General features: G+C 40.8%; 1 protein-coding gene across 9 annotated transcripts in view; it reads left to right on the forward strand.

The window, feature by feature from the left end:
* Positions 1–9041, forward strand: part of ctnnd2b (catenin (cadherin-associated protein), delta 2b) — a 227297-nt gene extending 218256 nt beyond the window's left edge. For all 9 annotated transcript variants that reach the window (XM_086273574.1, XM_086273576.1, XM_086273577.1 and 6 more), the window contains 3 exons: positions 2584–2712; positions 4384–4460; positions 6346–9041. In XM_086273574.1, coding sequence (XP_086129700.1) covers positions 2584–2712; positions 4384–4460; positions 6346–6609 — 470 coding nt within the window. In that variant the 3' untranslated portion in view covers positions 6610–9041. The remainder of the gene's footprint in view (positions 1–2583; positions 2713–4383; positions 4461–6345) is intronic.
* Positions 9042–13952: the final 4911 nt, after the last annotated feature.

Below are 13952 nucleotides of genomic sequence, written 5' to 3' on the forward strand. Positions count from 1 at the left end.
CTGCACCAGCGATTTAATGGGAATTAATAGAAACAGTGTCACAAGATTTGACAGAAAGCCAAATGTGTGAAGCTGTTTATGGAGGAGAAAGGCATCACAAAGTCAGTCATTAAGATCTCATTTAAATTGGTGTTCAGTTATAAAATCTGTTTAATCTCCTTTAACCAGTTGTTTCAATTATCATCCACTGTGTAGATGTGAGTTAGTCCTAGTGGACTGGACATGTTGGACTTTCAAACTTAGTACTTCCCCTCCCACCACAGATGTACCCATGGGTCATTTTCCCATTGTATTAATATTCTGGATGCCATTAACAGAGCTGGGCAGACAGTGGCTTAAAAATCTTATTATGTCAAGAAATAAATTAAAGTTTAGAGATACTGTGAGTTTTTGTTTTCAACAGGAAATATATTTTGTATTGGCTAATTCAAAACCACCTTATTACTTTTTTATGTAAAACTGTGAAAGCAGTTCACAAGAAATGCACAATTAGTATATTGCCTTCAAGTCAAATTTGGGCACAGCCTTTACTCACAGCCAGGGACAAAACATTTTAAATGAAAAATGAGATGATATTTTAGCATTTAATGAGCTTAAATGAACAATACAGGTTTCTTACAGGAGGGGAAATGAAGATAATAAAAAACCCTTTAAGAAGTTTCTTATATAATGCCCAATTTAATGGCAATCAGGTGTCGCAAGATTTCCCAGAAAGCCAAAAGTGGGAACCTGCTGATGGAGTCTGTGATCACAAAGTCAGTGAGGTTTATATGATGACCTTGACTGCCAAGTTTCATAGAAATCCACCCTGTAATATATAGAATATAGTCCTATTGTCATTCACAGAGCCAGGCAGCTACAGCTGCCAACTGTGAGCTAATGCATAATTCAAAAATAATTTCAAATGACTTCATGCAAGAGCATTTGAACATTTTTCACGTATTAGCCATCTACTTTTAAAAACAATAGCCAAGGCTGGATTTATGAGCCTTTCAGCTGACAAACCGGCAAAATAGAAATAAGTATGATAAAGACTCATTTCACATTTGTAAAATTTTGCAGGCAGTCACAGATTGTCCACTGAGCCTTTCTTTAATTTCACTCTTCATTTTCAAATGCACATAAAGGAAATAGTTCCTTTGTATTTAACACCATAGGAATAAATGCATTTCAATAAAAGTCGATGATTGGGTGTTTAGATGCTGATATTACAATGGATTTTGATAGGTTTGTAGCTTGAACCTATTCGCTGGAACATTGAAGACAATATAATTACACAGCAAGCAAGACACGAAGTAGGCAAAGTTCTTCATGTTTCTCGTGCACGGGAGAGAACCGGACAAACGCCGTTTCTTCGCTTGACCCCAGTTGCTCTCGTCCGCTCCCCCGTAACACTGCTCTTTTATTGAGGTTACATGAATATGCATAAGTTCATTAACATACTACATATACATACACACAAAGAGTACCTTGCCTTTGTGTGTGTGTGTGTGTGTGTGTGTGTGTGGGGGGGGGGGGGGGGGGGGGTCAGAGTGTGGCCCCATAAACGACTTCCCTTAACCTGCTGGTCTGGAAAATCCAACAGTTCATCTATATGTAAAAAAGCACTTAGACTAAAACTGACATAGCTACGTTAATCCTACCGTAAAACAATAAAACAAGGTACGACCTCTTCCCATGCTCCCAGAATGTAGCCTTTGCAGCCTGCTAAAAATCACACATCCTATCACGACACAATTGATTAAACCTCTAAGCATATATGGTTAAATATTTCTAAGCGTAAATGACAATCAACAATACAAAACCTAACAGATTTGTTGTGCCAATAGAGCAGTAATGAGCATCTAGATCAATACTAAATGGATTATAACAGGCAAAGAAACAGGCACAGTAACACAAACAGGCGTCATAACCAGCAGCTTCTATGTGATTTGTAGATCAGAGCAAACCATATGGCACCAAATCAATTGCCGACATGGCTTACCAGATCCAACTTATTGTCACCGTCACTGATCCCATCATCCCCTTCTCTTTTTTCGGACTGTGGGTGTTTATATTTCTTCTGATACTTCCAGGATGCCTGTTGGGTACAAAAAGGTTTTCAGGTCACCAACAACAAGAGAACTTAATAAGCCAATGGGAGTCTGAAATGGTGAGAATATATAGGAGGGGCTTGCAGTCAGGCAGCAAGAGGATAAGAAGAAGAAAAGAGAGGATAGACTAAAGCCGACATAGGGAGGAGGGATGACTCAGTATTTACCTCTTTGAATCACAGCCTGGTCAAAAAGCTAAAGATTTGTGGAAAATGGTCCAAACCCACAGAGCCACAGTCAAAGCTGCTCCCAGTACCCCTGTTTTTAACTCATTCCAGAGTGATGGTTAGAGCAAGTAATGCATACAGTGAAGCCACAGACTTCTTTGCTTTCATTGGCAGGTAAATGCAAGAGCTCAGAGTGTTGAACAAGTTCACGTTGCTCTGAAAGGATTCGACTGTGTTGCAAACACTTGTCCTCCCTTCTGTAGTTTCTTCCTGATCTGTATTGATAATGTGTTGACTGATCTAATGTGTGTGTGTGTATGTAGCGAGTGCTCCTGCGTCCCCCAGGGAGATGATGGCATTGAAGGAGAGAAAGTCAGACTACGAGTCAACTGGCAATGCCAGTTACCATAGCAGCAAGGGCGAGCACACATCCCGGAAAGACGCCATGGCGGGTAGGAATTCCAAACTGCACATTTGTCACAAACACACATAAAGCTGTTTCCAGCAGAGGTGATGGTTTTAGTATAAAGGAGTGTGCGTTAAGAGATATGAAAGGAATCGTTTCATGGGAAACTATTTATTTTTATCCCAAGAGAGAGTGAAAAGGTTAAAACCACTTTCATTTTTGTAGTTTAGCTTTGCCCAAAGATAAATCCACCTGTCAGTGCTTATTACATCACACTTGTTATGTCTTTTTTGTTCAGTAGGTTGTTGTTATTGTGTTAAAGCTGACATTGTGCAAAAACATCACAGGTGACTCAAAATACATTTAATCAAGATGTAGCTAGTTAGTGTGAGAGTCTTAGAGATGCTGGTTAGTTAGTTAGCTGGTTAGCTAACAGACTGCTAGCAGCAGCTTCAAATTTCTCTATAAAAATTGTCTGGACAAACAGACACCAATAAATTAGACTAAATCTTTCCATTTTAAGCCACTCCAACCATAAACCTTCTTATATGCAGGGATGCACATAAGTGGTCCGCAGGTGTGCATTCGCTGTCAAAATAAAAGACGCACACCAGATAAGAAGTTGCAACGCGCGTTTGCGTATATAAGATTTTCTGGAGGAGGACAGACATTTGTTTAGAACTCTTAAAGATGTCAAAGAAGCTCCTTTAAGCAATTACTTTGGTGTTCCTCCACCCCCAAAGAAATGTCAGAAGGAGTCCGAACCACAAAAGAAGCGCGTATTCTCGGAAAAGTGGTTGCAGGAGGTGAGCTGGCTTCAAACAAATGATGAACGCACAGAGATGTGGTGCAGAATATGCCGTGAAAATCCCACTCTAGTGGACAAAAACACTGCCTTTTATATGTACGCAAACGCACGTTGCAACTTCTTATCTGGTGTGCGTCTTTTATTTTGACAGCGAATGCACACCTGCGGACCACTTATGTGCACCCCGATTATATGCATAGGCTGTATATAAAAGATGGATGTAGCCACAGTGACATGACCAACTGGTCAGTGAAGTCCCTTTATGAGTCCTCAAGCTAGTATTTCTACCTGTGCTATGTTAGTGCTTTGAAATTGGATGTGTCAGGTGAAGGGTGGCTTTGACTGAGAAACCTAGAGACACTGCAGACTCACATGAGCAGCCACTTATCAATGAATCGTTTTATGACTACCCAACTAGCATCTGAGACCACTGACCTCTGCTGTCTGCTCACTTTGCACACCTGAAAGCTGTGTCTGTGTTTTCTCTCTGGTCCATTGAGCTAAGTCAATTCTGGCCTCTGGCCTCTAACACCAATCTTCCCATTGGAAGGCCTTAGGCTGTTGCACCATCATATCTTATAAGGAACTTTTCATTATCAGCAGCGTTTTTCTTCCAACATCACCATCAGCACAGAGCTTTAATCTTGTTGTCAACATCCTGGGTTTCAGCGAGGGTTTCATTGTTGTATGCGGTCTATCCTTGGAGAGAGTTCACACCAAGAGCAGTTGTTACATGGGAAACAAAAAAATCCAAGCTCTCCTTAATCACCATTCATCATCCTCTTCATTAATGTTAATGCAGCAGGTGTCCAGCTGATACCACTGACAGCCTACTCCCATTTGATTACTTTAATTATAAAAACTGAGTAAACGATTTAGAGCATGAACTCATCCTCACTGTGTCTGCAGGTCAAATCTCCGGTGGGTCTTCAACACTACACAGAGGAGCGTATGTGTCCCCAACTGATGACCTGAAGTATAATCAGGTATGAAAAGTCCCTTTCTTTAGGAAACACATTCCATAATCAGGTTTCATGTACATGCTAAAGGTGACTTGTTACCTCTAGCTGACACACCAGCATTAAAGGCTAATTTACATCATGGAGCCCTGCTCTCAAAAACTAACATAGGTTTAACACTGTGCGGCTTAACGTTTTTAGAACATGTTTAGCATAATCATCACTGGGTTGGTTGGCTGGTTGTGGCTAATAGACTTACATTAGTTTATGTTAGCAAACTAGTGACACAATTGATAACTCAGTAGAAAACAAGGGCACTGAAACTAAAAAGCAATATAAGGGGGTCACTTTGAACTGCCCCTATCTGCAAAAATGAGTTTTATGTTGAAAAAGCAAGGATATACCGTCCACTGTCACTCTGTCTCTTTAGCAGTAAGTGTTTGTTGCTGTTGTTTCTTGTTGTTTGGCCAGCTGCACTGAAACTGAAAAATAATGTAAGGCTTTTATGAATGAAGACAGTGTGGAGGACTTTTTTTCCACTGAGTTATTGTTACTATTTAGACTTACATTTGTTTATGCTATCTCTTATCACCAACCACCCTACCCAGTGAAATCACGTTCTGTACTGGCACAAGATGGCACAGCGGTAAATCTATGTCATTTTTTGGGAGCAGGGCTTCATAGTGTAAATTAGCCATTATACATGTCCACTATAAACTCAGAAGGTTCCTTCCTTCATGAAATGAATTACTAACACTACAAGAAGCAGGTGTGAACAAAAATAAGATGTAAAGAGTAAAGTGTAAAGAGAGAGGAAAAAATAAAAACACCAAAGACAGGTTAGTGATTGTATTTGAACTCAATAGTTTAAGATGCCCTGATTTCACTGAGGAAATGTTTGAAAACCCACAACACTCAGCATCTGATAGACTAGAAAGCATTAATATTTCCATGCTGCGCTGCTAGCTTTATTCAATTCTTTATGACTCATCTCACCTTTAAGAGGAAGATCTGCTGTATAGTTCTAGGTGAATAGGAAATATCACAGTGAAACTGAATCGTAAAGGCTTTAATAGTGATACTATAAAGACACTATGACGTCCTAAAAGGTCACTGTAAACCTATAAAGAATGCTGTTTAAGCACTATGGCAATACACCCGTGAATTCCAGTTATTCTCACAGTCTAGTCTTTGGTTGGATGGTGTTGCCGGTAAAAGCTAATCGCTACCCATCACCCACTTTGATGAAGGAATGTCAGAACTCAGTTTTATTGAGGTTTTGCAGACATGTGACCACTAACCATGTGATGCTACCTTATTTGGACATGGCATTGACAATAATAGTGACTACGTAGAATCAAGTGAACAGGGTCCCAATCAAACGCTTAAAGACGGATGCATGACCATCTGTCAACTACCTGTTGCTATGGAAAAAAAGCTCCTCGTGGTTGGTTTGGTCACAAGCATATTGTTGCGGTGGTAGTTTGAATAGAAGTGATGGACTTGTGTATAAATACTGGCCAGCTGCTCTCTGAGCTGGAGTGAAACTGTAAAAAGTGCAACACAAATTGGAAATTTGCCTTCAAAGTTAAAGTTCCAACTTTTGAAATGTGAGCCCTAAGGCACAGCTTTTAACTTGAAGGTGAACATCTCCATTTCCTGTTTGTGTCACACCTTTTCAGATTTTACTGCTACTCATCTAGTAGTTTGTAGTAGACATCTGCTAGCAACCAAAGCAATCGCTTGGAAGCTTTGTATTGTATCACATCCAATATGGTGGACGACTCTATAGCAATGTGCAGTGTCACATGAGAAACCTCATGGTTCCCAGTACTCCCCTCACTCTCACTTGTGGTGACTTGGACCAATCATGAGTGGTCATTTGTAATGATTGTGCTCTCCTTCTTTCTAGGTATCTTCTCAAGGCTTGCCATCAGAACCCTACCCCCCTTTCCAAAATCCTCCTCCACCTGACAGCAGCAACTACGAGGATCAGGCCTGCTACGAGAACCAGGTTCATGCTGGAGGGCGTCCCCCGCAGGGTGACCTTAACATGCACCTGCAGGGCCTCAAGTCCACCGGCAACTATGTAGACTTCTACTCAGCCTCGCGGCCCTACAGCGAGCTCAACTACGAGACCAGCCACTACCCAGCCTCACCAGATTCCTGGGTGTAAGGGGAGATGAGGGAGGAGGAGGAGAGTACGGATAAAAGAAAACCCGGAAGTGAAGGGGGGGTGGCTTAAAGGTGGAGTGAAAGAAGATGAAAGGACAGGTTCCCTTCCTCCCTCCCCATCCTCCCCTGTAGTTCCTGAGTAGCATCATAGATAGCAGGATGATGAAGGGGGAGGATGGAGCGCATGAAAGGAGACGCGGGCAGAAAGCTTGATAGACATTTCACTCCTTTCAGGGACATCTCTGAGAGGAAGGAGAGGACCAGAAGCAAATGGAGGAGTGGCCAAGCATGTGCATGCACACCACCAACCAAACTGACCGACACATTTTCTTTCTGTGTTTCGTTTGTGATCAACAAGTGGTAGAGAAGGTTCACCAGACAGAAAGAGCGCCCGCTTCTTGTAGGCCTCTGGATACAGAATGTCAATCAGAGACTAACCCGGAGAGAGAGAAGAGAGTCGGGACATGAAAGGGAAGCGCGAGAGCAAAAGTTGGCAAACGGTTTTGCGATGAAGAAGGACGATGAAAGATAAACGTGGATTGGTGGACTTGAGGATGAGATGTTTTGCAGCGAGTCAGAGATACCCCAAGAGGAATCTGTAAATATGTGGTATAGCATCCATGGGTTTTAGTAAAGTGAAGCACAAGAACTGTAGGACACATAGGACGTCTGTCACACAAAACTTTTCTTTCTGTCTGTGGCTTCAGCGTGACGTATTCTCTGGGCAAGAAAGACTTTTGGTCATTTGTAACACTTTTTTTTGTTTCTACTTTTTTAATTCTGATTGTATAGTATTTGATGTACACTGTACATTTACGGAGATGCATTGCGTACTGTACATTGCACTATTTTCTGTGTCATGTCAGGCCTTTTGCCACTGGTTCCGACTCACCTCCTCACCAAGTACGCCCCCTTACCCAAACACACACAGACTTTCAGAACTCATATCATGGATGTTGCTAATGTGAAACACTGGATATGAATTGCAAGGTCACGGTGCTCCTTTCCACTGCCCTACAGTTAGTACAGCTGCCAGAACTGCTAAAGAAAGGTTGTTTTTTGGGCTTTTTTAGGCTAGCGTTGCATCTTCTCCACACCATTCCCCTGCTTTTACCCCCCTCCTTTGAGTGACCTGTGTTCATCATGTATATAACCGTGCCAAACGAGGGATACTTCCCCTCAGCTGAAAGGGGAGTGTTGACGGTGCATTCAAGGGTCCAAGTTAAGCTGAAGGTTTTCAGCTGAACATCCTCGCCGTTCTAACGATGCCACTTTGTAAATGCTTTGGTTTTTCTAAACTGTGTTTTACTGGGATGAAAACCGTCGAACTGCACCGAAACTCCCGAGTAAAATCGTAACAAGAAAAAAAAAAGAAGAAGAAGAAGAGAAAAAGGAAAATCGCAGAGGGACTGTGGAGCCTCACTTCCTCCAGAGTTGTACAAAATTAGTTGATTTCTGTGTTGTAAATTAATTCATGTTTGAAGTACAAAAAAAGAAAAAACTTTTCTGAGAGATGGTTGGCAATTCTAACTTCATGGTAGACAACAACTGTTAATAGAGTACGGATATATATTATATAAATATAAATATATACTTTTTATGTGCAGATGTGGATGTCACTTATAGCAGCAACATTATGGAAAAAAAGACTTGTTTAAAAGAATTTTAAAAAAAACAGCTACATGTAGGAATTTTGTTCACAGTTAATTTTCTGGTCAGCACACTAAAATTGTCGACTTTGTGTAGTAATGTTGTTGCTATGTGGAGTAGAGTAGACCAGGGCCCAGGGATCCACGTCGTCACTGAGGCAGTCTAGCAAAGGTGCTACATCCGTGAGAAGTATTTCCGACACGTCTGTATTCTGTCTGTGCACAAGATGTTTTCAGACTCCACCCATCGTGCTGCACTGATGCACTGGAGTGTGTCACCAGTGCACCTCTGCTTTTTAGATGATTTGGTCTCAGATACCAAAACATGCACCCGTCAATGCATGCCCATTTTGTTGTCAAACTGAAATATCTTTTTTCTTTTCTTTCTTCTGTTTTTTTCTGTAAGTGAAGAAGGCTAAATTGTAAAAGGTGACACCAGACCCTGGTTCTCCCTACTCACTGCTGTTTAGAAGTCCTAGAGGTCATCTTCCAATGCTTGATAAAGCCACTCATAATGCAGCAGCCCCACCACCACAAACACACACTGGATGGAAAGCAGACGTGCTGTATTTTTGTTAGTAAGCATCTGGAAACTGAGAACGTTATGTATGTCCTTGTGATCCTTAGGCAGAGAAAACTTACTATGAGACCTGTATGGAGATATAACGTCGGTGACCTTTTTTTTGCTAGACCAAATGTGTTTTAAAAAGAGAAATTGTGAATCTTTCTATTGCCTCAAACAGACTGCAACTGCTCCAAAAAATATAAACGAACCATCAAAGAACCTCTGATTCTGAGAGTTTGTTTGTTCTGGTGTCAAAAACAAAGCTGTTTACGACTGAAGTAGTACTCCTGGTGCAAAATTGAGGACTCTTTTCTCCAATTCTATTCAGTTTTATTCATATTGCAGGTAAAGACTGCGATATAAAGAGAAAAAGCCAGCTATTAGATGACCCCCCTGTGAACAAGCACTCGTGGGAAGGAAAAAAACCCTTTTAACAGGAAGAAGCCTCCAGCAGAACCAGGCTCAGGGAGGGGCGGCCATCTGCCACGACTGGTCGAGATAAAGGCTTGTAATTGAATGAGCTGCACAGATTAACCTGCAGAAAAACAAGAACAGGAAGTGACACAATACCACAGTGATCCAATAGCACGCTATGCTATTCTCCCATGTTTGTCTTACTCATTATATTATTGTGATGGACCGAGTTGAAAAACAGGAGGAGCCCAGGAATTATTAGAAAAATATAGTTTCCATTTATTTAACCCCCAAAAATTATATTTACAAGACTAATAAATGTTGAGCTCATAAAAGAGGTCAAAGAAACAAAACTGAACTCAGGCAAAAACTGCAACCTTAACAAACCAAATGACTGCCCAAACATACATAATTGACCTAAACATGAAATGACATACAAGGGTATATATAATGGCTGATCAGACCATTGTGACACATGAGGGGTAACAAACAAAACACAATCATAAATCACAAACGATGCAGTACAATCTGGTTTGTTAATAAACTAAACACTAAAGAAGAAAATCAAAAACCCCATTAAACCCTAAACTCAAATATTTAATTAAATACAAATACTTTGTTTTTAAAGTAAAGAAAACACACATTCCCCCCTTCAGCAGGAAGTGGTGGTGTGGTCCAATTATCTTCCTTTGTATTTAATGGTTTCAAACCCTGGCTACCATCTTTTGTCCAGCAACTCCCAGGGATGATGGCAGGTAAGAAATAAAAAGACAAAAGTTAGTCAGAAAGCAAAGAAATTAAGTAGTATGAATACATAAGTAAACTAAATGTGCGCGCTTACAAATAGAACAAATGTATCCAAAGTATAAAATGTATTACTATGTTCAAAATGAAGAATGAAAATACAAAAGTTACCGACTTTAGAGTGTGGCCACGGGTTTGGCCATCACAATTATCCTAACTTTTTACCACATACTCTCCAACCTGTTGAAATATAGGCTTGATTGCATGAGGCACTCTGACAGAGCTGGCAATGTACCATCAGCAGCTGTGGCACCACATCAGTGGAAAAAAGGTATTCTGTGTTTTTTCCAGTGTGCTGTGTCTGCAGAACAGCTTAGGTTTTATTGTTTGGCATCCCACTTTCCAGGGAGTTTTACCCACCCTTCTTTTAGTACAGGACGGAAATGTGTTTGCTAGAGTCAGACATTATTCACATCACAGGAAACACATTTCTATAGTTGCTAAGTCAACCAGATGTCCTACTTTGCAGGACTGTACGGCATTTTTATCCTTTGTCTCCTATCCCTTATACTGAGAGTTCTCCAACACATCTGTTCCTGTGTGGGTCCAGCCTCCTCCCAAGGACGTGCGTGTTCAATTAACTGGTGATTCTAAATTGGCCATACTTATTGATTTGAGAGTGTGTTTGTCTGCCTCGAGCTGTGGTTTGACTGGTGACCTGACCAGTGTGTACCCCACCTGTCACCCTGTGTCAGCTGGGATAGGCCCCAGCTCACTGTGAATAAGCAGTTAGGAAAGCAGATGTGTGATTGGCTCAAATTTAAAAAAGAGAGAGAACACAAGAAATGTGTGAGTCAAAGTGAAATGTGTCACTCTGTGGATACATTCCCCCTTAAATAATGCCACAAAGAGCAGGAGCTTTAACATTTAACAAGGATTACACAAGTATACAAAAGTTATTGCACAACACCATAAATGCTTATGTGCATTCACATATGATATTTGTGTCCTTCATAGTTTGTTTTTGTTCTCCACTTATGAAAAGATCCTAACTTAGACTCTTGTCCCATGCTCAAACTCTTTCAACCACATTAAGCTCCAAGGAAGGACTATTTTTACATATTTCCTGGTCCTGGGACAGTGCACACTCATGGTTAGTTGCCAGAAAGCATTCTTATGTGAAACTAACAATAGAATACAAGTCATTCAGTGGTCCCTCAGCCCACTGCAGACGGAAGCAAGAAAAGGAATCCAACCATGCTTTGTTAAACACTGACATACAGAGTGCTGCAGGAATGAGTCCTAAAACCCTGAAATAAGTCATTAATGTCCATTTCACTTCCAGGGGTTTGGCTTAGATGCCTAAAATATGGTCTGTGGTTACTTTTATCCTGCATCATTAAATATACAAGTATCACGCTCATGTGTTTTCACATAATCTGGACATGTTATTGCTAACAAGTCGCTAAATGAGACAACAGAAGTTGTTGGAGACATTTGTGGTTGTCGTCCTAAAATTATTGGGATTTTCAAATCCAATTAGCATTTTTTTATTTTTTTTGGAGGATGCATTTGAGTTTTATTTTAAACAAAGCTTTTATCTCAGTGTTCCACCATCCTAGACAAAATCCCTGAAACCAGAGAGATGCTACCTTCATGTAAAGTCCTGCAGATGCAGGTTTGGTCTGAATCCAGCAGAGCACCTTTGGGGTGACACTGAACAGGAAATTGGCAGCATGACTGTCTGACTGACAAATCTACTGAAGTGATGTGATGTGGCAGTCAGCATGGAGCCAGATCTCACTCACAGGAAGGTTTTCAGCATTTTGTGGAAGCTGGGAACAAAAACTGCCCTGTGAGTAAAGGGGGCGGGGTCTAACTAGCAGTAGTTTGATGCCTCTAATAAACTAGATGAGTGCACATGTTGTATTAAAGATACCGCAAATAGAAACTGGGAGAATTAACCAGTGTGGTATAGCACATTGTAGAGACTATTAACATAAATGCTGCTCATCATTTAGGCACGGGACAAAAGGTGGCGGTAGCCTTTGCTATTTACCTTTAATTCTTCCATTTTTACTTAGATAAGATCAACACATGTTGATGTGACATAATCAATGGAGTTTTCCAGTGGTCTGTGTGTGTGTGCGTGTTTCTGTGTGTGTGTCTGTGGGTCTGTGTGCAGGTCCATCCATGCAATGACTTTATTTTGGCCTGTAAAGGGTCATGAGTGCTCTCTGGTGGTCATTAGAGAAACTGCACCACAGGTCAGGGTGGCGGCCATTTTAGTCTCCGAGGCCTGTTCTGCATGACTTTCTGCAGATGGATCGCCACACCACAGACACGCACAGCATCTCTGAGAGCTGTGTGTGGGGGGGAGAGTGTGACTACACTGTCGGAGTACAGAGCAAAGTGAGAGAGAAGCTCAAGAAATAAATAGTGGACGTCCTGTAAGTTTTTCACCGAGTCTGGATGCTGATGTAAGAGCTTCTGTATCACGCAAACAGTTTCTTTCTGTGGTCGGAGTATATGATCAAGTGTGGGAATCCGACCAAGTCTAATAATTTCATGCTAGTAGCAACAAATAAAAGAAATAATAATAATATTGCAAAAGTGCTGCTGTGATATCAAATACTTTTTTAAAAAAAATGAAATAAGTAGCATCAAAGACTGTATATAAAAGATGCATCTAACCCTGTGATGTCACATATTTAATGCTGTAAAGCTAGCTATTTTACCACAGAAGGCTATGGAGATGCCCTCACCTTTGAAGCCAGGGTTTAAAGAGCTTTTCAGTTTCCAGCCACACGGGTCGTTTGCTAGGTAGCTACTTAGCTTCACACACAAAGTCAGCATTTCAGTTGATTTGTGTGTGTTCAATAACAAACAACTGAGAGAAGGATACAGTTAGAGCCTTCGCTGTCCAAAAACTGGCATTACAATTCACAAACAAGGCTTTGAATATGGCTTAAATGTTCTGGTTGAACATGGTGTGTTAGATAAACAAAAGGAAAACTTGTTACACACGCGCAATAGCAAACCAAGGTGGAAAAAGTGTTATCATTCAAGGAAAAGTTGCGGAATCTCCATCAGACCTGTTAGATTTGCTTTTACTTGTCCTCTGAATCTACACTTTGTCCAAGAGGCTTATGTTGCCGCTTCTAAATAACTCTCAAGTGTTGTTTCAGGTCCCTGTCAAAATGATGTATCCTCAAACCAAAATCATTGGTTTTCGTTATGACTTCCAACTTTTGGCAGAGACTAAAAAGGTCCATGGAGAGAGGCTTTAACAGCCTCCGGTACTGTTCAGTATTGTGGCTCAGTCCTTCCTTCAACATGCCAAGCACATTTTTTTTAAGTGCTCTGCTCATTCATCCCTTTGGTGTTTCATGTTTTACTGGCTCCAATTTACATCCTTACTCAAATAACCTGGATTAAATATTAAAGGTATATTTAGCAGAGTTTGTCCTGCCCGCAGCAGTACATGACAATAATAAATCTGCTCTGCATGGCTCACTGCCAGACTTAAACATATAGTTTATTTATTTAATATTTTGGCTGCAAGGACCTGTGCATTTTCAAGATCAACCACTGAAAGGCATAAATCAAAGTCCACTTTACAAGATGTCTTGGTCAGTGTGATTCGACCTTCTCTGTACAGAACGTAGGTTCACAGTGTCCTCAGATTCTCTTGCCAAGAGTAGAAAATATCTGAGTCCTCACCTTAAAGACTTGGTAGCTGCTTTCCTCAAACACAGAAAACGGAACACAGGGTTTCCTTTTTAAAATATAAAATGTTTTCACATTTACATGTTTTAGCAAAAACTCTTAAAAACCAACACATCGTCCAACGATCTAAAGAAACAAAGTCATTCCCATCTATCAGTCTGGAAACGTTACAAAGCATTTCTAAGGCTTTGGGACTCCAGTGAACCACAGCGAGAACCATCCATGAATGGAGGAACCTTGTGC

This window comes from Aulonocara sp. 'chitande type north' Nkhata Bay, linkage group LG18 (assembly GCF_057382095.1).
Source record: "Aulonocara sp. 'chitande type north' Nkhata Bay isolate Kocher_YH1m ecotype deep benthic linkage group LG18, A_spYH_male_GT1.1, whole genome shotgun sequence".
Classification (NCBI taxonomy): Eukaryota; Metazoa; Chordata; class Actinopteri; order Cichliformes; family Cichlidae; genus Aulonocara; species Aulonocara sp. 'chitande type north' Nkhata Bay.